This window comes from Stegodyphus dumicola, chromosome 2 (assembly GCF_044657685.1).
Source record: "Stegodyphus dumicola isolate Sdum_Otavi_A_Nest chromosome 2, ASM4465768v1".
Classification (NCBI taxonomy): domain Eukaryota; kingdom Metazoa; phylum Arthropoda; class Arachnida; order Araneae; family Eresidae; genus Stegodyphus; species Stegodyphus dumicola.
This window is the reverse complement of record NC_140769.1, coordinates 275,690,441-275,718,262: the sequence shown is the minus strand read 5'-3', so window position 1 is coordinate 275,718,262 and position 27,822 is coordinate 275,690,441. Positions and strand designations below refer to the sequence as shown.

The 27,822-nt window shown below is 28.8% G+C and overlaps 1 protein-coding gene across 3 annotated transcripts in view; it reads left to right on the top strand.

Annotated features, from left to right (window-relative positions):
* The window catches only part of Dora (zinc finger SWIM domain-containing dorado), a 159,700-nt gene extending 132,332 nt beyond the window's left edge, over nt 1-27,368 (top strand). For all 3 annotated transcript variants that reach the window (XM_035358942.2, XM_035358941.2, XM_035358940.2), the window contains 5 exons: nt 1,361-1,682; nt 5,622-6,168; nt 9,278-9,467; nt 12,628-12,805; nt 19,694-27,368. In XM_035358942.2, coding sequence (XP_035214833.1) covers nt 1,361-1,682; nt 5,622-6,168; nt 9,278-9,467; nt 12,628-12,805; nt 19,694-19,910 — 1,454 coding nt within the window. In that variant the 3' untranslated portion in view covers nt 19,911-27,368. The remainder of the gene's footprint in view (nt 1-1,360; nt 1,683-5,621; nt 6,169-9,277; nt 9,468-12,627; nt 12,806-19,693) is intronic.
* Nucleotides 27,369-27,822: the final 454 nt, after the last annotated feature.

Genomic DNA, 27,822 nt, shown 5'->3' with positions numbered 1-27,822 from the left:
CTAAAGTAAAATTAAGATTGTAATATTTTTAATATACTTTTTAATTTTGAAACACTATGATATTTCTTGAACCTGCTCAGCTGTTTTATAGCCAAACTTGTTTAGTTCTCATTGCATTAAATATTTGAATTGTTTTCTCCATATATGCACAAGTAGACTAATAATGGTATTTTTTTAAATATGTTTAGTGGATTGTAAGTCAGGACTAGTGAGCTAACTATCATTTGTTTGTCAGTCTGTCATAAAACTTAACTTTGGATTTCTTCCGCTATAAAAATTTAATCTATTCATATTTATTCCTTATTAAAATTATAGTTATTTTACTAGTGCAAATTGAATTAGCTAACTTTTGTTGTCATTTAGAAACTTTACTTTGCATAATAAGTTTTTTAAAAGGCTATAAGACCATGATGACTATTTTTAGCAAGTAAACATTTATTCCATGTTTCATGTTTTAATTTTTTTTTAAATTTAATATCTTTTTTTAATCAAAATTCAGAATTCCATGTTAAGAATAAACACAAAGTATATTACTGTTGCTATAGTACACAAACTATCACTATAGAATTTCAGATACATGTATGCCTGACTTTTCTAGCATTCTGCTGTCAGTTACTTTTTTTTTTTTTTTTTTTTTTAATAATGCAATTCAAAATTGCATCTTTTTTTGAATGTATATTGCTGCTAAACCTGAGTACCTTTCACAGTCCCATCACTGAATTTCAGACTAAATATTTCTGTTGTATATTGATGAATTTCCTATGTATAAAAGTAACAGGGCATGTATTCCATTTCCAGTATACCTTTTCATTAACGTAAGCCACTTTACCCGAAAGAAAAATGTTTATTTTATTTATTTTGATTGAAATGCAAAAGTTTCCATACTTTCTGCGTGCAAGTTAGAGTTTTTATAATATAATTTTTTGTTTAGCGTGTTCATTTTGCTTTTCTTTTTGTGATGCTTGTAATTTTAAGGATTTTCATACCAAATTGAGTTTAAAATTTTAGAATTATTAATAAAATAGCCAAGGAAAACTTATTTGCTCCTTTTCGTCATAAGAATATATGTGAATTATTATTTGCAGTAATTTCATTTCATTCAGGTGCTTCAGTTTCTATAAAAATGTAGAGAAAAATTTAAAGTTTATTATTATTTCAAATTGGAAAAAGTGGAAGTTTGCTCTTAGGTGGAAAATCATAAATGGAATTAAATTATTTGTAAAAATGCTTATGTTACATTCAACGTAATCATTTGTAAAATTCATAATTGCTTTTATTACATTATTAACCATTATATTCGTACTTTATTCATGTTGTGCATATTTTACAAATGATTCTGGAAGTAGATATTCTTTTTTAGGACAAGCCATGGAAATTGGTAGTACAGCTATTAATTTCCTCATTGAGACGTGGGAGGGACATTTGACTCCACCAGAAGTTGCTTCTCTCGCTGATCGTGCTTCTCGTGGCAGAGATCCTAACATGGTTAGAGCTGCTGCTGAATTGGCTCTTTCTTGTCTACCTCATGCTCATGCCCTTAATCCAAATGAAATTCAAAGAGCTCTAATACAGTGCAAGGAACAAAGCAGTGAAATGGCAGAAAGAGCTTGTCTTGCAGTAGAATCTTCGGCAAAAGGTGGAGGAGTGTATCCTGAGGTGCTTTTTGACGTCGCTAGAAGATGGTATGTTATGCAGTATTTTAAAAGAGATAAGTGTCTGTTATCCTAAGCATCTTTTAATTTAATAAAGTTATAAAAATAGTTGAGAGACAAAATACTGTTTTTTCAATAATGTAATTTGTGATTACTTTCCTACATTTTAGATGTAAAAAAAAGCTTCAGGAGTAACTGTCAGCAAGAATGCTTTGCTATGAAATTGAGAGATTGTTTTCCATATGCATCTGTTTTGCTTAAATTAAAAATCTATTTTTTATATGTAGTTCCTCTATATGCAGGATGGAATTGTATAAAAACTAATGTAACATGATAGTTTTGATGGAATTTATTCATATAGATTGAGAAAATTTTAATTCTTTTTCATAATTATCTACTCTACTCTTTTATCTTGTCCATGTTAGTCAGAATGCTTATGAAAACATGGTTTGTATGGTCCTTAAGACTTCCTAAAAAAGGCGTGAGTTTTTTTTTTTTTAATTTTTTTGGTCCTTAAAAGTACTTAATTTCAGCCAAAATTGGCAAAAGAATCTTAATTTTAATCATCTGACATCTCTGTCTGTTATAATAACCATTTTGAATGTGAAATACCATTCAGGAGAAATATTTTTGGCAATTCATTGAGAAATATATATTTGGTTGATTATTGTTTGAATTTACTGATACTTTTAATGAAATAGTATGATACTTGAGTTTCTGGACAGGAACTGAAACGTAAACATTTTGAAATAATTTCTTTTTTTGCTAATGAATAGTTCATAACATATTATATAAAAAGCAGCTTTTAAGATCAGTTTGTATTCCAAATTTTTGATTCAGAGATTTATGAATTTTTTGATGATTTTCTTCTATAAACATAACACTAATATAAATCATTAAACTAATGATAAGGTATTAAAATTGTACTTAAGAAACAACAGTAAAAAGAATTACTTTCCATTTTGTCAGCTTATTATTGGAATATTTTGAATCTGAAAGATAAATGAAATAATAAATGCTAAAGCACAGGTTCCAAAATACCTCTTAACTACCCAGCGCCTCTAGTTCCCTTTACAAATGTCCTTACTTACCTTACTGATCCAACTTTTTTTCACATTGCTTGTCTATTTTCATTCATTACATCTTTCTTCGACGACTGATGGTGGCTAAGTAAAATATCCCATTCTACCATCTCGATTATTCTTATCATCCTTTTGTTGTTCCAGACATTCTTTTATCCGATGCAAAGTAAAAGCGCGCTGTCACTCTCTTTCCATTCAGCACAAGCAGCAGCAAAATAGCTATTGTAATTATTTTAAAGTTAATATAATTTGTCTTCTTTTATCTTTTTTCATGGTAAGAGTTTTCCTTGATTAATTGTCTCAGAATACTCAAATATATATTGGTTTTCTGCATTTTTTTTTTTTTCCAAAAACCTTCTGGTTTTTTGCTTTTACAGAATTGGTATGGACAGTTTTTCTTTCATATTTTAAATCTTGAAACGTTTAGAAAAATTTGAAAGCAAGATTTATAGACCTACAATTCCAAAAGCTTCTTGTAAAATGTGACAAAAGGGAAAATGTCTTCTTGGTATTAACTCATAATCAATGTATTTTACACAAAGTTTGTGATGAATTTCTTATTTTTTGGAGAGAGTTTTGAAAGCATTTAACAATGAAGGCATTATTTGAGTTTCCTAATTTTCATCCTTAAAGTTTTTTTCCTCTTCGCTTCTTGTTCTTTTCATTGGGCACAAGCATAGAAAATTACAAAAATGGTTCAAATCTTGTTATATGGACAGACATATGTAGAAAAGAAATTTTTATTAATAAAGAAATTGAAAACTGCCGATTTAGAAGATTCATATTATTTTATATTATTGTAATTTGTTTCAGTAGACCATACACAGGGCTGGCACTGGGCGTTTCCCGCCTGATAACTCTGTGGATTGTATATTCTGCTGCCTGGTGCCTACCTAAATTCTAAAATATTTACCACCCCTGAATTCTGCTGCCCAATGCCTGTCCTATATTCTAAAAGTTCTGCCATATCAGCTCTTGCACTGGCCATGATCATATATCATTTCATATTTATTCTCAGTGCTTATATTACGTAAGAAATAAAGTTAGCACTTTCTTCTAGACATTCTAAATACATCCAGATTTTTAGAATAACAAAAATATTTTAATTAAATCTGAAAATTCTAAAATGAGAAGGAAACTTATTGAGGAAGAAAATTGGTTCTTGAAAGGTATGTATATTGTTGAGACATTAACAAGTTAGAAGATGGAGCAGAAACTAATAGGGAAATTGCTTTATTTATTGAAACAAATTTCATTTTGTTAGAAAGGATGCTTGAAGATTGGTATATTTATATAAATTAGCAAAAAATTCTGAACCCATAAATGTTTTATTGTGTAAAAGCTACAAAACCTATGTATAATTATCATAATATCATTTTAGAATCAATGTCTTAAATTATATGTGTAAGCGTCTTTTATTTTAGATTGTAAAATATTTTTAGATTGTGATTTTAATAGGGCTATTTTTATTGAATATTTTTAAAAAGTGTAGAAAAATGACTATGTAAATTATAACAAATACAGGTATCTAACCAGCTAATTTAATTATTTGTAACTAACTGCTCACATTTAAGGTTTCTCTAATTTGGGTTATTGCTTTGCATTAATCTTATTGTGGACACAAGATATAACACAAAAGTGTAAAAATTAATGTAAAACTTTTTTCCTAGTATTTTATTATTGCCGTTAGTGTGACTTAAAATAATACAAAACAACTTATCCTCTCTGAATTTTCATCAGCTTATTGGAGTTTCAAAGTATGTTAATTGGGTTATAGTTCCAGCAACTACATTAGAAGCTGTGATGCTAACTTGGTCAAACAGACATAGTGTAACTAACTTTTGAACACTTAAGAACCATGACAGTGTGGGGGTGTTCAAGTGTTCAGGTCTGTTGAGATCAGTGAGTCTCTCTCTCTGGGCACACAGGAGTGGGTGACAACAGCCAAGCTTCTGTTATGTATCATGCTGGTTATGAGTTTACTTTTCATTTTAATTTATGCTGCTTGACGTGAAGTCTGCCTGCTATGTACTAAACCTTTGGATTGAGCAAGTACATGACAAAATGAGGCATAAAGGAAAAAATGAACATAAAGCTAACTGTTAGTGAAACATAAATTAAATGTCCTTAATCTATCTTTAAATATGTCTGATTATTATGAGTATGAAATATAAGTATTTTAGGAAATTTTGTAATTTAATGCTAATTGATAAATTTTACAAAGGAAGTTTGAGATTTTGTACGCTAATTTGTTTTATAAGTAGGTTAAATACTAGCTAATGCTTAATAGTAATGTATGCTATTAATTCATCTGTTTTATTCTTAGTGTGATATTATAAAAGTGAAGTTCAAGCATAGATAATTGTTTTAATTGCTTTTATTCCTCTTTCCTGATAGGTCCTTAATTTTTTTCATTAATGGTCCTTCAAAGTTCTTAATTTCCATGTGCAGAAATGTGTACAAACTCTGTCAGAAGTATATTATGCAAAAAAATTTTTCTTCTACTTCTTTCTCTTTTAAAACTAAAATTGATTTCTTATCTAAGTTTACTTGGGAAAATAAATAAAAAAAAAGTATGTGTAAATCAAACCCTTGTCATTTATTTATCACAAATGCTGAGAACTTTTAATATAAACCTAATAAACTTGACTAAGCAAAAATAGTTGCTCAGATTTTAAGGCTTCAAAAATTTTTGCAATCAGTTTATGAGCAGTCTCGAATTAACGACTGCTGTAGCATCCTCTTTGGTAGTCTGATAGATTTTATTAAATGTAGACAAATAAATTTAATATTTCATATAATAGTTTAAACACAGGTTAAATCTAAATTTTGCATTTGAAAATTGCTTTGTGAATTGAAGCTAAAATTCTTTCATTTTCCTTTTCAGGTATGACTTTCATGAGGAAAAAGAAATGGATGATACTCACAACAACCAAGCTGAAAGGCATTTGAATACAAATGATAATGTATCTAATGAGAACATTTTATCCTCTCCACCACCATGTGATCATAATGTAGTACCACCTCATAACATACATCTGGGGCAAGTCGAAGGGGTGATTACGACAGTACCTTCAGTACAAGTGTTACCTCCTCTTACCTGTCCACCTGTTTCGTATACATTGGCTTATCCTACTGCTGCATATGGATACATGCCATTTTCTCATTCGCATGTCCCGATTCATCCCGCTTATGTGCCATCTCCAGCTACGTATCCATATCCACCATTAGCCAATTTGTCTTATTATCCTCCCACTGTTGCAAATGCTGCTCACATTCGACACCAGACTACAGGAATTTACACTGGTCAGGTTGTTGGCACTGCAGTAACAAGAGCTTCAGTGACACAGTCTGGTCCAGTATTATCAATGAATGGACATGCTGTTGTTACACAACCTCCACCTACTACCATACCTCCACCTCAGCAAACTCAGGTAATAGTTATTGCTTCTGCATTTTGTTTTATGGAATGGAGTCATTTCCTTTGTACAGATAAGAATATATGATTAGTTCATTTCATCAAATTGGAAAGAATAGCAAAGTATAAATCCTAAGTATCACTTATGCAGGTGATATGAGAATTTTGATTTAATAGTTCATATCCTTCTGAGAAAATAAAACAGGAACTTACATTTATATATCAAGGATATTTTCAGTGACCATGCTATTCAATTAGGGCAAAGGTCAAATCTAAGTTTTGCCTTTTAATTTGAAAATGAAGGTTAAGCTTTTGGTTGTTATTGGTTGTATGTTTACTTTCACATTTTTCGTTTTATATTCTGATAAAGTTTGGTGATCTGGAGATTGAAAAAACACATTTATAAATAAATTGTGATATTTATATGTAAAAGTTTTACTCTTGAATGCTGAAATTAATCTGGTGGAATACTATTTTATATATTCTCTCAAATATGATTGCTGCAAAATAGTTACTGCAAAAATGCTTAATGATAGCTTGAACTTTAAAAAACTCATAACAGTTTTGAATTTGTTTGTCACAGTGTATAATGAAAATAAACTAGCCAAATCTCATATTATTATTCTGCAGGTTAAGTAACAGTTGAAAAAGTGAAAATCATTAAGTCTTTCATTAGTTCTCAGTGTTTATGAATATATATATAACATTGTTAATAGTTATTAAATTTTTTAATTTCTCCTTAATTAAGCAAGTAAAATATTACAGTATTCGTCATCTTATAACCATAAGAATCCTATACATATCTCTTTTTTTGTATATATATAAACCAAAATGCAAAAGCAAAAAAACTTCAGTAAAAAATAATATTTAACTGTTTTAAAATGTACAGAAAGCTGCAGTAACGTAAAATAGCAAAAATAAATGTTTAATAATGTGAGCTTCCGCACGAAGGTAATTTGACAATTATAAAAATATATAAGCTTGTGAATACAAAAGTGAAATGCATGACAAAATGAAAAATAAATAAAATAAATGTAAAAATGCTTGACAAAATGAAACATTGATCGTGAAATTGCAAATGTATGAGTGTTGAAGTAATTACCATAATCACATAACAGTTAAAAATATTATATATTAATTTTAAGTATTAAAAAGGAACAATAAAGAAAATAAAAATAAAAGCAGTAAACAATGAAATTACATGTTTTATCAGAGGCTGACATGTGTGATGTATAGCTTCATTACGTGGATTTCTGATCTGTTCATGGAAAAAATTTTAGAAATTCTTTAGCAAGTCAAATAGCCAAAGTGAGACAAATATAGAGAATGTACTGATGAGACTATGTACCTCCCGAATGCTGGTAAGGAATTAAAAGTTGGTTGAAACTAGCAGAAAAACATTAAAAAAAAAAAAAAAAAGGATAGTGATAAATTAAATGAAAACAATGTAGATGAATTTAATAATGCATGAAGCATACATCTGGCATATAAATAACAAAGTAAATAATTACATTAAAATAAACCAGTAATTAGTATGAAAGATAAGCCAGAAAATTTAAAATTTATTCTGTGTGAGTTAGTATGAAAAGATTAGTAATTAATGATAAAAGTTATCAATAAATATATTTATTCATTCTTAGATTATGTTCAGTAAATTTCTGTTTCAAGATCATTATTAATGCTAATGCATGAAGTCTTTTGAAATGTCCACATTTCAGATATTCCACTATTTTTTTTTTTTTTTTCCCAAGAGTCATTTGACAGAATATAAATTTTCAGTATTTCTCGAATATTACACAGGGTTGATTATAATTAAAGTTGCGATTTCAAAATGCTCTAATTCTACCGATCAGAATGACTTGATATTTTACCAGAACAATCAGGAGGCAATGGAATTTTGTTTGTTTAAGGGAAAAAATAGTTCCAAAATGTGCCGATAGATGGCGTTTTCAGGGTTCAGATTGCAATTGTGGAGGCATGCACATTCCTAAGACTTGGCATGCACACTGCAGCCATAGCTATGATAAAAATGCAGAATACTAACAGAACATGTAATGCTTTACTTGAATGTTTCATCATAACTGACAAAGAAGGATCGCGCTCTGCTCATGAAGCTTTTCTATCAAAACAGTGACTCTGCATTAACAGCTATCAGGAAGTTCTGGATATTAAAAGGTATAAAATCCGGCCCGATGACCACTTACAGCCTGCAGAAAATGATAGATAAATTCAATGAGATCGGTTTATTTGACATGAAACTAGGTAGAGGACGGAAACCAGTTTCACCGATGGCAGGGGAAGATGTGGCCACAATGTTACAAGAATAGATGAACGCTGATGCAGGAATCAGCAGTGCACTTGGGAATGGGACGGATGTTGGATATGCCTGTCAGCACGGTTTACTATCAGTTTACCATAGCAGCTACTAGTTACTGATATCATTCACCTACAGTAAACAATGCTTATCTTGCTGAATGTGTTGATTAAAATATAGAACTTAAGAAGTTATATCTTATAAATAGCTGAGTTTCATTCAGTTCATAGAAGCTACTAATATTATTTAAATATACTATTTAAATATTAGTAGATATATTATTTAAATATTAGTAGCTCCTATGAACTACACTATGCAGGTTATAGTAAAGTGTATATTCTCGGCAGTGAGTAATGCAGATTTTTCATAACTGAGCCTTGGTAAACAACAATTGTTCAAATTATTAAATAAAATATTTTGAACCGAAAAGAATTTTCAAAGAATTAATTCAGTTTTGAAGGGGAAAAAAAAAAAAAAAAAAACCTGGTGTAATTCAAGAAATGAAGTTAAGTTTTTACTAAACTAATAATAAGCAGACTTTTGCATAGAAATTTTGAAAAAATGTAAATATCTTTAAATATTAAGTTGTAAAGTAATAAAGCAGGCCAACCTAATCATCTGGATATTTTGAACTATGGTCCTACATATTTCTGGTATTTGGAATTATTTTTTTTAGGTAATGGTGTAGTAATAAAATCAACTGTTTATCATCTGAAATCATCAGCTGAAAAATAAGAATGCCATTCTTTAATGATACTTACTGCAGTTTCCATAAAATGTCCATATTTTTATTTACAAATATTCCTTTTAGATCCAAGGGCCACTTCCTCAATTAAATCAGAGACAGATGGGTTATTTGTTGGCTGCATATCGAGTGGGCATGCTAGCTATGGAAACATTAGCACGCCGTGTTCATGATGATAGGCCACAAGCCAAATATGCCCGAAATCCACCATATGGTGAGGATGTCAAATGGCTTCTTGGAGTTGCTAAAAAATTAGGTATGTTTTACGTCTCAATAAGTATGAAAATAAATTTTATCTAGTTCATTACGAATTTTGGTTGAAAACAGAAGGATAGTATAAAATTTACAAAATTTTCTCTCCTTTTAGGGTTGAGGTTTTTGTTCATTAGTAAAAACACTTTTAATTATCCATTGATTTTTAAATAAAGCATATAATAATAATATGTATTTTATTGTAAGATTTGATTATAAAAAATGTTTTAGAAATTTTGTAATTCTCTAATTATTAGGGGAAAAACTCTCTCTCTCTCTCTATATATATATATATGTATACAGAGATAGATTGAAAAATTTTTTTTAAAAATTGAAGAACATTTATTGTTTTATTATTTTCATTTCATGCATTTAATGCAAAATTAATACTATTCATTCAATTAAGCATTCTCCAATTATTTTCTATTTTATGAGATTTGCTGGTTCTAATGCAGGTCCTGGATGTATTGTTTAATTTGTTTTAATATTTTTTTTAAATTTTAGATTTTCTTTAATTTATGCTTGTTGATTAGACAGATTTATGCTTGCTGATTAGATTGATCTTTAATTTATGCTCTTGGTTGGTGTATATTCTGTTTGTTTATGTCTTATAAATATAAATTTATATTTAAACATCTATAAATTATATAAATTAAGTGAAATTTTTAATTTGTAATAGCCTGTTAAAACTTATTTCTCTTTTCTATCCTAGAAACAGTAAGCTTATATGTAATTTCAGAATGAATCCATGTAATCTGATTCTTATATAGTTAATAATACATGTATTTATAGAAAATGAATGTGAAATTAAAATTTTTTGTGGAGAATTTGTCTTTATGTGTGTTGCATAATGCTGAGACATACAGGCCCAAAATTACAAAATTTGGTATGTTTGTTATTCAGACAAGACAGTGAAGGTTTGGTCAACATGTAGAGCCTTAAACTGATTTCTTTTAAAATTTTAATGCTGAAATAATTTTTTGTTCATATCTTTGCATAATGAACAAACTTATGATTTTAGAATTTTAATGCTTGTAGCATCGAGTAAAATGAAAAAAAGTTATTAAATTAACTTTATTCTCAAGTCTTATGTAATTTATTGTTTTGGTGATTTTGTAGAAAATGCTCAATGTCCCTATTCTGTCTGTTATTTTCAGATTTCAGCAGTCAGGTGTGCATTGTCTTTTACTTGCATATTTTACTGTTTTTTACTAATTTTATCATATGAAAATCAAGAGGAGAAAATTAAGCGAATAATGAAAGCTCCAAAAAAAAAAAGTAAAAGCAATTCAGAATCTTATGCTAAAATACTAGGGTGGAATATGCAAGTAAATAATGTATTTCTTCTGTAAAATTTTGAAATTTTTCACAATTTATAAACGACTTCAATTTTTTTTAAACAAGAAGGGTAAAAACATATTAATTAAACATCTTTCTGGAATTTCTTTTTCCCCCCCAAATACAGCATTTTGATTTTAAATCGGGAGGATATTCATGGTACTATCATGAAAATTGCATAACCTGTGTTTAGAAATGTCACTGGCAGGTAAGGTGACTGGATGAAGTTGTATAATTCTGCGTTTAGTGTTCTTTTGTTATAAAAAATTAGGTTTCTTTTTTTCTGATCATCTGCACCCTGTCTCCCAAAAAGTATTTATGAGGCAACGCACTGTATCTGCAGAAAGGAATTTTCAACCCATGGTGTCACCATGTGGCAACTTATACAGGTGTGCAAATACAACCCTCCAAATTCGATGCTTGTTTTTACATTAAGCACTCCCCACCCCATTACAAATTGTTATAGGACTGTAGAGTTTTCCAGCTGATAAAAAAAGAATTGCGTTTCTTTAGAAATACAGTATTTTATCCAACAATAGAAAATGCAAAAATTCACGTTCTATGAAGTTGTGCTTTTTAAACAATTGAGTTTTGTGGAAGTGCAATTTGCAGCTAAATGGTTGTTGAATTTGTGCAGATTCCCTGACCTTTTTTAAAGGAAAATATATCGCTGTACCCATGGGGTGAATAAAAGTGTGCTTAATGCCAAATTTGGGCAATAGCCTGATGATTTTTTTTTTTTTTTTTTGAACGAAAACAGTTCACTATATGTATTGAAAGAACAGTCCCATGGATCTTTTAGGATTAGGATGCAGGCTACCTGGTAAATACTGGTTAGCATGAATTCCCATCTTGGATGATATGTTATCCATGGCCAAGCATATGTGTGGTGCTGTTGTAACTGGAGCACCTCAAGCCAGTGTATGGCACATTGTGCATATGCTGCAGCCTTACAACCACTACCACTTTGTCATTAATGTGTGTGTGGCTATCATGTCTGACAATTTAGTCTGTCCATGCTTGTTACTTCCCTGACTTGATGCTAAAGTGTTTATGCTTGATTTAGTTGTTGATATTCTGTGAGCATCCGTCATAATTCTTGGTTCTAACATGGAGTTTTTGGCTCATTATACCATTCATGTGCGTGAATGTCTGTGTCGAGTTTTTGAGGTATAATGGATTGAGTATGATGAACCTGTAGCTTGGCACCCACATTCACTTTATTTATCTCATCGGTTCACTTTATTTATCTCATCAGTTCACTTCGTTTATCGCAGCAGTTTCTTTCTGTGAAGGATCCTAAAATTTTTTCATGGTATTCAAAATGTCGCAGAGGGTCCAGAATATTTAAAATCTTGGTTTTTAATTGAAAAATATAATTTAACAATTACATTTGCTCATATAATGTTTGTGTAGTTAATGTTTTAAAATATAAGGAAGCAAATGTCTGAGATCCCATAACATGATTCCCTTCTCCCTGTGTAAAATAAAAACTGTTATTAGGTAAAGTTAAAACTTGTGTAGGTGTTCCTAATCAAGGTTGTAGAGACATTAGGTAAATTTTAGAAGCAGGCAAGATGAAAAATTAGCAACCGCCTTCGCCGGGAATCGAACCACGGACCTCTGGAATACCGGCCCAGCGTGCTACCGTTACACCACAAAGGCACGCTAGGGAAGTGGGAGAAATACCTTATAAGGTGAAGGTTATTTTTGAATGCATTTTTAATCTTATTTTGATTTAATTCTTTCTTGTGGTAATTTTTAAGTCGCTTTGTTTATTTTATTTATAAACCTTTAGTCCTTATTTTTATTTTCATTTTTTGCAGGAACTTCATATTTGCAAGATTTTTGCATCTGTACTGTCAATAGTGTTGCTAGTCCATTCGTACTTCATGAAATAGTTGTTGAAGCAGCACAATATTTGGCTCGAAATTCTACAACACCTCTTCCACAACCATTACGTTCACATTTACTCACACCATTGATCCAAAAGTGTCAACAAATGTAAATATTGTTTCTTATTTCATCGTTCTCTTTAAAATAATTTATTTACATTCCACTGAAATGCAATGCTTTATGTATTTTGTGTTATTTTTTTAATCAGTTATCTAAAACTCTCTCTCTGAATAATGTAGTATTGTGTGGTCAGGCTAGATTCTGTTAGTGCTGATTTGAGATACTGAAGTATGCTTTTGATATTTTTAACATTAGACCTTCAAATAGTAGTCAATCTGAAATTTTGACTGACAGCCTGCCTTTTTAACTTTTTAACTGTAAAAAATAAACTGTATAAACTTTGAAAGAGAAAAAAAAAAAATGCTTTCACAGTAAAAAGCTCTGTTAATGTATTATAATCAGGGATACATAATTTTTGTATTAAAAAAAAGGGAAGTTTTTAAAAAATGAAAATTTTGCCTTTATTCCTGAATCAAATAAAGTAAAGCCGTATGGAATAAATATAAAAAGTAAATAGTAAGAAAAGGAATATAAATCTTTGTTCTTTGGTGTTTAAAGCTAACATCACTGTAATCTCAGTAGTCTCTTCCTTAGGTCTTAATATTTTATCCACAACTATGATTTTATAAATACTAAAATATCTCTCAGTATCCACACTGTTATATGAAGCTATAAGCTATATATGGCTATGAGCTATATATGATTATATGAAGATTTACACATTTTTTGTGATAGAGTACTGTTCTTTTAAGATTTTATGTTATCTGCATGAATGTCCTGATTGACCACGACACCACTGCTGTTGTTTTGAAAATAATTGTATAGGTTAATGAAATAATCTTTTGGAATATCAATGAAATCATCTTTTGGGATTGTCAATTAATTATCTTTTGGAATTTGGAATAATATTGAAAAATGGTTATTTTAGAAAGATTGTTCTTCGGTATTTTAGAGAAACTTTTCGTAATAAATTTGGATTCAAAGCTGATGCAAATTCATTGCTTGTGGCTATATGGATAAAATCATCTATGAATGTGCATATAGAATTCATTTGTTGAATAGCATATGTTTTGTGATAAATAACATATGTAGTCATGCAGCCATGTCCATTGGCTTAGTTGAGGTAATGTCTTGAATATTTTGTGTCATGCATGGAATGCATTAAAGTTTTTTTAATGAAAAGAATTAACTTTTCTCCAAATTGGATGATAAAAAATGGTTATGCAAATTAATGTTTCTGACTACTAAACATCTCGATGAACTAAGAATTGCGAGGAAAGGGCCAAGCAATAATTAAACTTTTTGATTATTTAAAAGAGGCTTTACTACAGAATTAAATATATATTCCATATTTGACCATGTTATTAATACTAGTGTCACAAAACAAATCCCAAATGTAAAGTGCTTGCAAATACATTGACCTTAGATGTAAAGACCTTAGACCTCAGCTGCAAAACCACAAATGAACTCAACTGCAAAACCACAAAGTCCATTTGCGGTTTTGCAGCTGAGGATGGTGGTTCGCTAAAACCATCGAAACTAGTCCTGTGAAAATTTTGAAAATATAACACTGATTTTTGTTGTTTGACTTATTAATTGACTGAATTAGTACATATTGTGAATACTGTAGTACTGAATTAGTACATATTATTAATTGACTGAATTAGTACATATTGTGAGTTGTGGGTGGTGAGCATGATGGAAATTGGATAAATTATTTTTAAATACCTATTTGCAGCAGTTTTTGTACTTTTACTTACATTAGCACTACATGCAAAAAAATTCATAAATGATATTTTGCATTTAATTATGAGGCAGGCAATTTTGTTCATGTTGAATTGTTGCGGTAAAGAAAAACTAGAATGTTGCATTTTGGAAAGATGAAATTACAATTTGCTTTATTTCTTATTTTAACACAAACAATTTAATTGATTTTTTCCCCCCCTGTCCTGTGAAGTAAAAGACATGGTCAGTCTTTGCATTGTATGTATATTTTCTTCAATATTTTGCATGTCTGTAAAAGCTGCTGCTTCTACTATTTTGAACTTAAGGCTTCAAGCATGTTTAAAATATCCAAATATACCAAAAATTATATAAATCTAATAAAAATATAAAAATGAAACTTTAAAGCTTAGCAATTGGATTGTAATCATAAAGTTTTGTATATTTCAGTATGTGGGATATTGTTTTTTTTTTCCTGTACGTTCAAAATGCTAAATTATCTGAAATAATAGTAAAATACCTTCTTTGTCACATATATGAAATTGTGATGTATACTGTGCACAACATTATTGATAAACAAATAATTATTTAAGCTGATTTTTTTTTCAAATTAAAAAAATAATGTGCAATTAAAATAGCTCCCATAATTTTTTTTAAAGACTTCAATATTCACTACTTTTTAACATAAAATTAAAGGTAATTTCTAAAATTTTTAAACGAGAAGCACAATAGGTGATCATTTGATAACTCGCATAGGTTAATTAGTCTTTTTTTTTTTTTTTTTTTTTTTAATTCTGGCCAACTGCTTCAGAGAAATCGTGTACAGGCAAGAAAATTATAGTTTTGAAAAATCTGAGCTTAAAACATAATTACCTTATTTAAATCCTTCTGATGCACATTATTTTTCATAATAAAGAAATTAAGTTTTTTTGGGGCGTGGGGAGAGAAACTTAATTCTCATTGGAACTTTTTATTTTCAGTGTAATAATAATTGCTAGCTACAAAATCTATAATACTAGAACCTTTTTCCTGACAAGGACAAAATAACACCTTCTAACAGAAGCAAATCGGAATTTACCGCAACCTTAAAACCTAGATCTCATTCTGAAGCAGTTATAATCTAATAAAAATTTCACCAATCCCCCCCCTCCCCGAGAAGGTTAAAAACATATTCAGAAACACTAAATTATCCCAGTTAACAGTCCTTTAAGATTTCATAACAGGTATAAAGTGCTTAAACCTTAATGGAAAAAAATGTCCAATTTATACCTAATCTTTGAGAAAATGAGCACAATCCAAAATTATGTTTAATCTGTGTCTTACTTTGATTTTTCATGATAACAGTCTGCCAGAAAAATAAATAAATAAATAAAAATAAAAATAAAAATAAAAAAAAAAATATGGTTCTTTTCCGTGCCTCGAACAGTCAAGGCCATGATTTGTATGTGGGAGGATTACTACATGTATTCTTCACTTCTCACTACTCTTCTCGTTAATTTTTTCTTTTTCAGTTATGTTACATTTTTTAATTTACTTATGGAAATATATAGTACAGAACATTTAAAATTAAAGTATAATTTAAAATAGTATTTACATTAGAAATATTCAGATAATTTTAACCATTTATAAGATAATTAAGCATGGAAATAATGAATTATTATTTAGTGCTTATTATCTTTTAAGCATTTAATAAACTGTTATTTTACTTCCAATATGAAAACTTGAAAGTAATCTCTTGTAAAATATATTGTCACTGGTTTGTTTTCTTAGAAGCTAGTTAATGAGTTGTAGAAGGTCATGTGAACTATGTGTTGATCAAGATTTTAAATAAAAGGAAGTCTGAATATCTGGAACTGTTAGTTTCTTTTAATTGCTGTCTACTCTCAGCTACAAACTCCCATGTGGTTTTATATGTATAGATTTGAATTTAGTAAAGTAATAAAGTTCCTTTACTCCTGCTTCTCCTCTGTCTTTATACAGGGTCAACAAAGTTTTATAATTAATTCCTTCAATCTAATCCCAGTAAAGATACCAAACATTAGCTGCTTCCCTTTTGACCACTGTGGAATCCATTTGAATTTTTTTTAAAATTTTTTACAGGTGTAAAAGCATTTAGTTTTAATATTAGTTTACTGTCTTGAGTTATCTCGAGCAAATAAAAAAATTAAATATTAGTCGTTATATGATAGTTTTTGAAACAAGGGACAACACAAAGTGATACCTGACATTCTATACACTGGTAATCCGGTCTCTTTTCTTACTGGCTTATCTCTGGAATCTGTTTAACGCAAGCACAGAGAACATTAACTCATTGGATTTGATTTTTTTCAGTAGCAGGAATAGCATCTGGAAAATGCCTAGAGGTTATAATCATTATCTGAAAAATCATCGGTTTCGCTATCTTGCATCATCGCCATTATTTTACTTTTTTCAACGCAACTATCATTCTTTATACATTATTAATCCACAAGCCGACATATACTAGACAATAGGGAAAACATGTGACCAGTCCCATCAAAATAATAGCAAAACCGACAAAACTTGGTAAACTGCCAATAAAAGCTGACTATTTCCTTTCATTTCCTCCAGGCCGTGTAAAACCGTAATAAAACAAACCCTACTGACAAATTCTGCTTCGCCCGAGTTTTTCTCGGGATAATAATTAACTGCAATATATATGAACTTGGGATGGTCAGGCATTCGTTTAATGAATAATTATGAACAGGTTCCTTTAGTAACGTATCATCTATATACAAGTATTATAGCAATTTGAGTGCACTGCTTTACTTATTTTTATGCATCTAGTGCTTGTCATTATGGATGTATCATTCACTGTATATGCACCCTCTGAACTTTTTTAGCAGTGGGGCACAAATATTCTTCGTTTTTTTTTTTTTTTTTTTTTTCATTCTCATATTTTTTTTAAATGACATAAGGAAACCGTATTTATTCATAGTTACTGTAGCAGCACCTATGATAAATTTCTATCGAACACAAAAAGTGTAAATATTTTCTTCAAGGTAATGTTATGCTCCCAATCATGATTGACATATTATACTCGTATTTGTTAATGACTGAAGTGGATAAAATTTTACTTCCCAATATAAAGGAAAGAAAGTATTGCAATTGTGAAAAATTTTGAGTATTATATATTTCAACAAAAATATCCCTTTTGACCACTGTGGAATCCATTTGAATTTTTTTTTTAAGACATCTGCACATACAGATGGAGTAAAGAACTATTTTTTCTAAAATGAGTTGTAAAAGATTATTCAAAAGAGATTTTTTTCATGACATCTATATGTATGTATGCATGTATCTGGCATAACTGAACCAAACACACATATATATGTTACACACACCCTCTTACCTGGCTCAGGGAGCTCTTTGTTGTTATCGTTACATTATAAATTTAGTTAATCTGCATGCAATAGTTATTGAATTATCAACGATTTAAAGTGTAGGCGACAGCTGTTCATTGAGTCTATTAGTAGTATAGTGAATTAAATTAATTGGTGAATTAACTTCAGTGACACTCTGGCCAGTGAGCCCAAAAGTTAAGTTTATTATGCTTTTACTGTTGAATTGCATTGTATTGGCTTATTTGCTTATTATTATTAAGCCTTGTGCAATACTTCGTGGTACATGAGGAATTTTTTATTTTTTCTTAATTAAAAAAAAAGTTATAAAATCAAAATTAAAAAAATAAATAAAGAACTATGAATGCTTTCGATTTTACATTATGCCCAAAGGGGGCTTTTTTAATGTTTGGTGTGTTACCTTTATTTATTAAATATCATGTTTTTTCACTTAAAACCATGAAATTCAATTCAACTGCCATATCACAAAATAATTTTAAGATGAACGTATCTTTAGAATTTCCGATACACAGTCTCGTGCGCTGGATATAAAAATGTTTTTCCGTACACTGTTGCCGTTACTCGCTTTGAAATCATTGAGTTTGTTAATCAGAAATTTGTTAAAGTATTACAAATTATGAAATCAATAATAAAACAGATTCTAGATTCAGGTTTCCAGCTGCTCATATTCAGTGGAGGATTACGTTATTGAAAATTTGATGGCTCTACGTACTGTTGTTTTATCGCGATGCGAGAAACATATTTACATTAATGTAGTTTCTTCATTATTTAATTTCTTTAAATATTAATGGCAGGGCTCTAATATTTGACGGCAACAATTTGAAAAGTGAACCGACATTTATAGTGACACAATGCAAAATGCCATGAAATTAATAGTCCCTCTGCCCCTTTGGACTAAAAACGTGCACCAAAATATTGTCTTTCTGTGTGTTAGCCAGATTGTTTACTTTCCTGCAGACAGGGCCAGTTCTATACAATTTGCTGCCCCATGCAGTCTTTGCAGGTTATAAATTCTGCTGCTCAGTGCTTCTAATGAATTCTAAAAATTCTGCTGCCCTTAAATTCTGCTTGCCAGTGTGTGTCTTAAATTTTAAAAATTTTGCAATCCCTAAATTTTTTTTCCTGATGCTTCACTTGATTTTAAGATTTCAGCCGCCCAGTGCAGTCGCACCGGTTGCACTACTTGTGGTGCCGGCCCTGGCCACAGAAACTCTAATTCTAATTGCAAAAAATGTTTTTTTAACTATGTTTGGTGTTTTCCCTCCTATATTTTAAAATTTGTAATGAAGATGCTTTGAGTTTTTATGTATTTTTGCCTTGCCACAAAGAACTGAATTGATTGAATGAGAACTATATCTATAATGAAATAAATTTTAAATGAAGTGCAGCAAAAAATGTATATAATTTAAGAGTCCGTACAAGGAAGTCATGTGGTAACTATGTCAGGTTTTTTTAATTTTGTTATTCATGACAACTTTATAACTTCATTTTATGCAACTCATGCTTAGCACACTGTCACTTGATTTTGCTGCTCATTAATAGCAGATATGTGTTGCCTATAATTGCTGTATAATATTTATCTGTAATAATTTCTATCTGCTATTCTTTCTTTATTATTGATATAATAATAGTAACTAGACTTTGGTTGGGCTAAATTAGCATTCTAAAAAAGTCATTATGTCTTCATCTTGTTTAATGAATGTTCACAAATTAGGCTCCAGTAGTTAAATTTTTAAAAAAGTGTTTCTAAACTAGGGGTTTTATACATGTGAAGATGTAGAATTATTTTATTTATTTATTTTTAAATTTATTTATTTATATATTCATTTTTTAGGTTCACTGCTTGTACTCATTTCAAAATGTACCATATAACACCAGCAGAATATGATGAGTTTGTGAGCATTATTCGAAGTGCACGCACTGCTTTTCAACTCACCCCTGGCGGAATAGTTCAGTTTAATGAACTCCTGCAAAGTCTGAGGCGTACAAAATCCTGCAAGAAAGAACTATGGCAGCGCATTGCAAATACTTTAGCTACTCCAAGTATTTGATGAGGAAAAATCTATAGATAAACACTTTTGTCATTATATTGAGCGAAAGTGAATAAAGTTTGAAGTGAAACATTGTTGTCCATTTTTGTTATTTAGAATACTCATTTGTGTAATTTATACCTCCAAGGACTTATAGTGGTTATATGCATAATGTAGGCTATGATATGCAATTCTTTTTAATTTTAAATGTGACTGAGAAAGAGAAAAAAAAAGGGGGAAAGAAACAAAGAAAGTTTCTAAGTGCCAAATATTGTAGTATTAAGCCTATGAAACTTTCTTCTGAAACCTTTTAATGTACTTTCTGTTTTATTAACCTTATTTTTTCTAATTATGTGTGATACACTGTATTGTAGTTGTGCATAATATCACATTTTCTGTCCATTACTTGCAGTGCATCAGTGAGTTTGATGCTGCAACATTTCATATATTCTCTGTTTATGTTAATTTTTCTGTAATTAACATTATGTTATTTTCTTAACTATTGTAAACTGTATTTAATTTCAAAAACTTTTATTGGCACTTAGCTTCTTTCTTATGTAACCTTTTAGATGTAGTTTTGATTTATGAAACAAAGTCGCATTCATTTTTTTTATGCCTTCTAAATTTTAAAGTTTCCTTTGTTGCATTATCTCTTATTACTATATTTATTTTGTGTTTGTAACTAAAACTAATTTCTATATACTTTTAGAGGTATATCTATTACTTATGTACCCTTACTATGTTTTTTTTTTTCATTCATTTACGAACTGAAGTATTACTCATTGTTTATGTGTACGAGTCTGCTGAGTTTTGAAATTACCTTTTTGTTATATTTTCCCTTATTACTATATTTATTTTGTGTTTAAAATTAGAGTTTCTATTTAATCTAAAGATGTGTCTATCTATTAGTTATAAAAATTTCCTTTTTAATTGAATATATTTTAAACATACTATTAAATATTAAAATTGTTTTGTGTCATTAATATTTATCATATTTGTGTATGTGATATTTACCTTTATTTATAATTAGTTTGGTTATTTAACATTTTTCTATTATATTATGTTCCTTATGGCTTAGGTTAGTATTTTTTTATTTCATCCAGATGGCGTAGATAGTATGTATTTTAATATTTGTGTGTGATTCTTCAGTAGCTTTAAGCTTCATTATTTAGTGATTGTCATTTTTGTTTTAGTGAGAATTTATATGCTAGTTTATTTTGCTTTTCTTTTTTATTTAAATAAACCTATTGCATATTAAATATTGACCAACAGTTGCTTTTCATCCTATCAGTTTTTGAAGTTAATCCTTATTATTACCGATTTTAAATCTTAAAAAAGTGTAATTCATTGAACAGAACTGGAGTTTAACTGTGGCTTTGTATACGAATTAACTGTAAAAGAAACAAATTTCAAATTTAGGTTGAATATTATGGTTTTAATAACTGCCAACACTATAGTTTTTTCATAAGATTTCTTGGTAACTAAATCTGCCAGTTTTTACTTACAAAAGCTATTAAATTTTCTTTTAAAAATGTTTCTCAGCTATTTGTTGAACTAATGAAACTTGAATTGGGCAAATTCCATACCTTCACACGTACTAATTTTTAGTATATTTTTTTCTTATAAAATGTCTACACTGGATGTGTTCAGTTCAGGTTGTAAAATGTTATTTAACCTAAGTTGTACTAACATACCACATTTGTGAAGATTTTATAGAAATTCAACCCATGTTTAAGCAGTAAATATTTGTACTTAATTTTGTCATACCTTTATCTGTAATAAATTACTAAGTTTATCTAAATACTATTTTTTATGTCTTTATATTTACATAGTTTTTGAAAATGCTTCAATAATTAACAGTTTTCTGTCCCTCAGGACTTTTTAACTATAAAAAGTAGGAAAATTACAAAGTAAAATTATAAAAAGAACATAAAATTTAGAACGTGTGATTAAGTATTGATATATTTTACGTATGAATTATATAATAATATGAATCATGCTTTTATTATCAATAGTGTTATATCATCATAAGTGAATTTAAGTCAATTTGGAGTTGTTATGAAATTTTATCACAGCAAGGTCGAAAACCTTTCAGTTGTTCATATTTTAAAGTTGGCAGCTATGTAATCTTTTAAAATTGGTTAGCAATCTTGCAGGTACTTTATTAGAAGAAATGCAATATGATGGCCTAAAAATTTACTACACATTTACAAAATATTTTTAGTATAAACAGAATCTTGTATTGGGTTGTATATGCATTTGAAGGGTTGTGAATATTATTAATCAGAATTGGTTTTATGATTTTTAATGCTTTTATTAATATGTGAAAAAATTAGATATGTTGGGAAACTGAATGCTATTACAGCTATTAAATATATAAAAAAATATTTATTTATGCATTTGTCAGTGAACTTAACGTGTTATTATTCATATTGACATTTCTTCTATTAATTTATTGTTCACTAGTGTTCTTAGGCCATCACTTCATATACCCTAAAAAGGGTATAATTGATTATTGATAAAATTATAAATTAGTACCGAAGAGCTGTGATTTTCTTAAACTGGGCTGAAATTTTGGATAAAAAACAACTTATGAAACTTGAATATCAAAATTAAGAGGTATTTATTAAAACTTTCTAATTTATGTATCTTCCTTAATATATTGCATATAAATTTTTAAGAATAAAGTACTTAAATTAATAGAGCTGCTTAAATTTTGCTACTGAATGTGGACTGGCCATATTTTAAATTTGATTAATTTAAACACTTTAGCAAATGTTATTCAACCTTTAATTTTCCTGCACTAATGAACTTTTAGAAAAAAATAAACTTTTGTCAGGTTTCAAAAAAAGAAATGGTCTAGCTTGTTATGTGGAATAATGAAGAGAATAGTAAGAAAACATTCTGTAAACTGTGTAGCTGTTTAAGATAGTTTAAGAATCTAAATTATACTGGACACATCTGATGTTGAAGTTCCTGAAGGTCATTGCAAAATATTTAAAAAAGAAAAAAAAAAAAAAGTGCAAGTCTGAGGCATAATTTAAGAGGTTTTATTGCACTTATATTTTTTTAGTAGGCAAATGTAGTGAGTAGGGATTAACTAATATCTTTTTATTTATATGAAATTCTAATTGTTAAGTATGTATTCTGTGTGTATTTCTTGATTTGTTTTAATATTGTTTATAAAAGTCTGTGAAGTTAATACTTTCTATAATGAAAGTTGTGAACATTTTATATGCAAAAGTAATATTTAAATTATTTATGAAGGGAATGTAAATTCCTATAATGCTAGTTATATGAAGTTCTTAATGTGCTCATATTAGTAACTAAGCTTGTCATTTTAAATGTTCTCATAATGTATGTGCATAGAATACTAATATCTTTTAGTTTGTTGATATGCCTAAGAAATGCTGAATGGTTAATTAAATCACTGAATGGGATTATCATATTTGGTGCATCTTTTGAAATGCACAAATAGCTTGTTGAGAATTATGCAAGCCTTGTTGGTCAATTTTCTTGATACTCATGTTTTTGTAGCTTGGTTGATTACTGTGTCTTTACTTAAATGTTTTAGGATTTATTGATGTGAAGAATGATATTTAATCATGTTTATAAATGTTTTTCAAATGTTAAACACTGTGTTTTGTTGTTTGTGAAAACTCTTTTTTAAAAGTATATATTTTGCTTATGTGCACTGCTTTTCAAGAATTAATTTAATTTTATAAAATTCACAAAAAAGACTGTATTTTCCTACATAACCTGCTGTGAGATACACTATGCTATGAGTCACAGAGCTCACTTTAGACACATTTTTACATCTGTTGTTACCTGTTATTTGATGCAGCATATTGTTATGCTGCAATTAGTGTTGCAAATTTTTTCCATAATATGGATATCATACTTCTTGAAGAATTAAAAGTATTTTTATGGAACATGAATCAACATATTCTGACCAACGCACTTTAGGAGTATGCTGCAAATTTCCCTGTTAAAAATAATAAATGAATTTCTCAGATTCAGCTGTTACTATCATATTGCTTGTGATTGGCTTATACTTGATTGATGATTAACTGGAATTCTTGTAAATCTGATCCAGTTTTTGAACTAAAAATTGATAGTTGTATATCTGTGCACTTTGGAAATTTATTTTGCATCATTTGAGTACATATTTGAATATTTTATGAACATTCTGACATTCCCAAAGCTGTATATTTTAGAATAGTTTCTTATAAAATAGAAAAAATTTTCGTTTTCATTACTAGATATTAAATAAAGTTATAAAATATGTTAAATTAATTTACATGTTTTGTTATATAAATCCAGAGTTAAAATAGCAAAAGTATATTTATACCGCCCTGTATGTTTGGATTATTTGTAACATTTTGCCTATCATTATGCGATTTGGGTTTGCCAAAATGTGAAAACTAAGATTTAGACTATAGTTCAAATATTTTGGCAGTAAAAGTATTAGAAAGAGTTTCACATTCTTCTTCTTGTTTACTGTAGGTTACATAAGGTAGATCGTAAATGTTATATTTACGGAGATATCATATTAATATTTTGTAACATCTCTGCCAATTGATAAATTATGTAAAACTTAAAGAACAAAACAAGTAAATTTAACTGTTTAATGACTAGTCTGTTTCAGAACAATATACTAAGATCAGCTCTTTCATGGAGGGAGGGAGAATAAGCTGCCTTAATATCTTGTAAGATGGCCCTAGTAAATCAAAAATTAATCTCTCTGGCTCTTGAAGAGATTAAAAATTGAATCAAGTAATGTAGCCTATTGGACTGAAAATGTTTTGGCTGTGCCATATTTCTCAGTTTTAAATAAAGCTAACAGTTATGTATGTGGAATATTTTTCCCTAGTAGCACATTTAAATAATTTAGTTTTTGTGCTCTTTTCTGAAAGGTACTGTATTGGAATTTCAACGACTAAAATTTAAATCATGTTTTATTATTAAAAAATTATGTGTGTTCTAAATCACGCTGATGTTTTTTTAACTATGTCAGCAGTTATTAAGATAAGAGACATTAAAAATGATTCTGTTTACAAAAGTCCCTTTAATGTATTTCTCTGAAGGTTGCATTTTCCCTATTCCCTTTCCTCTTTGTCAGTGAGATAAAACTCAAAACTAATAATAAACTTGGCTGTGTGAGGAAAAATAAGTAAATGTTTTTGATAGTAAATTAATAGAGTATAAATTACAATAATAACATGTGAGAATAAAAAAAAAATGAAAACAGAACTTGAGAAAGCCGAACTATTCTAATTTTGTGCTGTTTTCGAGTTCTTACTGATAAGCATATAAGTAAATACAGAAAAATAGAAATTTTTGGAAATTTGTTAAATTCCCCCCTTTGAATTCTATTTCTCTTTCCCCCTTATATATATATTATAATTTTTAAAAGTTAAAAGAAAATTCCTAGTTTGTACACTAAAAAGTTGCTTAGATACTGTGGTTCCGTGAAAATATTAACATAAGTAAAATAACGTGCAATAAAATAAACAATACAAACACTTGAATATTTACAAATAAAATTCAGTATTGAGTTCAATATAGTATTCAATATTAGTATTGAATTTTATTTGTAAATATTCAAGTGTATGTATTGTTTATTTTATCTTTATTACACATTTCATTGCACCTTATTTTACTTATGTTAATATTTTCACGGAACCACAGTATCTAAGCAACTTTTTAGCGTACGAACTAGGAATTTTCTTTTAACTTTTTTCTAAATTTTGCAGCTCGGTGCGCAAAGTTTTTGACCACATAGGTCTATTTTCGTTTGTTCTTTTTACTTTTATTATAATTTTTAGATATATGTATCTAAAAATTTGCTTGCTGTTATTTATATATATAAGAAACATTGCACACCAAAACTTTTCCAAAGACTACTATATATTGTTTAGTTTCTATTTAGTGTTGAAACTTCTATAATATACAATTTCAAAGTTGATGATTTAAAACATAATTTTAATTATAATAAAATATGATGAATTTATAATAATAAAATGTGCTACTGCTCGAAACATTCAAGTTAAACAGCTTTTTATATTATATTACTGGATTTCTGATGATAAAAAATTTCAGCTAAACTGGCATATTTCAGAAACTATGAATTCAATATTTTGGCAGTTTATTGCCTCAGCAAAATTCTGTTCAATAAATTAGCTGGAAAAATGCTGCAAATTGTTGGAGTTTTGACCTTGCTTGTTTATGTGATCATTCCCCCCCCCCCCCAAGTAAAAATCATAATGACCATTTACGGTAAGTGTACATCTACTTTGTCCACTCGCTGCTTACAAAAGCATCTATAGGATATTAGTTTAAAATTATTTAATGACAGTGTATGTAGTTTGTAAATTGAGTTTCATAAATCATGGTTACCTAAAAATATTTCTGCTTTCATTATTGCCTTTTAATTATTTCAAAATATTACTAATTGAATATTTTATAAAAGTTTGCATTTTGCTATTTTATCCTGGATGATATAACTTATAATTCTTTGTTCTTTATATTAATTAATGTCTTAATATTATGCTCAATTATATATTTTAATAATACAATCATTGTATGCTTTTAGTTGTATATTATTACCTGCAAAATAATTCAGTCATGTGTACTAAATAACTTTCATGTAAAATTTTTAATGTATTTTCATTCTAGTTGCTGAAATTTCTTATTACATAATATTTCAGTTTTGAAAATATTGACCATTACATTATTTAAAATGAAAAAGGACACTTAAAATTCTTAAAAATGTAATATTTTGTAGACTGCTTAGTAAATGTGTGATATAACAGCTTTTTATGCTTTCTTACATTTTACATGTCGGACAGTGTCGACTGTCAGGAACAGTGAAATGTACGAATTTTTATATAGTTGACTTTTATTCAGTAAAACACTTGGAAAAGTTGTGAGGCCAATTATACTGCTGATATCATATGTAGATACAGTCATCAAAGCAGGACTGCGTTTTTAACACCACCTTCAGAAAGTATAAAATATCAATAGAAATGTAGTTTAATGATTAGTGAGTATAACCTTCTAATATTGCAAATCAGAAAGTTTTCAATAATTGTTGTGCTACAGCTGTAGCCTGTTGTAGTAATGTATGTTGTGTGAAATTGTGTTGTTTGTTACCTTCTTGTTATTAATTATTGCTCTTCACTTTTAAAAGTGCTAGTTTTTTTGTTTTTTTTTCTTAACGTGTAAAATAAACCATCATCATCAGCATAATAAATAATCTAGATAATTCACAAAGTTTAAAAAGCAGAAAAAGTCATTTTGATGCATGTTTTACCATCTTGCAGTTGACTGTCCTGTAAAATCTTTTGTCGAAAGTGAACTGCAGCCATTTTATTGTGACGTGTGTCGTAATTATCCTGTGTTTAGATGTGTCATCTTATATGGCTACTTTTAAATAAATTGTCACAACATCCAATTAAATATAATTTTGAATTTGCATATGATGTAGTGTTGTATCATTTTTTCACTTTTACATGAGTTCTTTTTATTTCAGCTCATTATCAGATCTTCAGAATGCAATCTAAATGATAAGAATGTCGTAATATGTTTTATTCCGTGATTCAGTTTCTTAAAAAGAGGGTAAATATGCCTATTAAAGAAATAGGCCTATTAAAGATGTTCAATCGGTTATCACTGAGCCCTTGTATATATTGCCTTGATATAATTTAAAACAACTGAGTTGCAATTGAATTTTAGCATATTTTTTATTATTTAAATTCTTATTTATCATAACTCTCATTAGATTGCAAACAGATACTCAGTATTATGTAAATATTAGCATTTTTAAATTTCTTTATGTTTCAGTAGAGCAGTGATTTTCAACTTCTTCCCTTCATGAATCCCTTTCAACATTGCTATATCATTTTTTGTAGTTTCTGATTCATCCCCACCT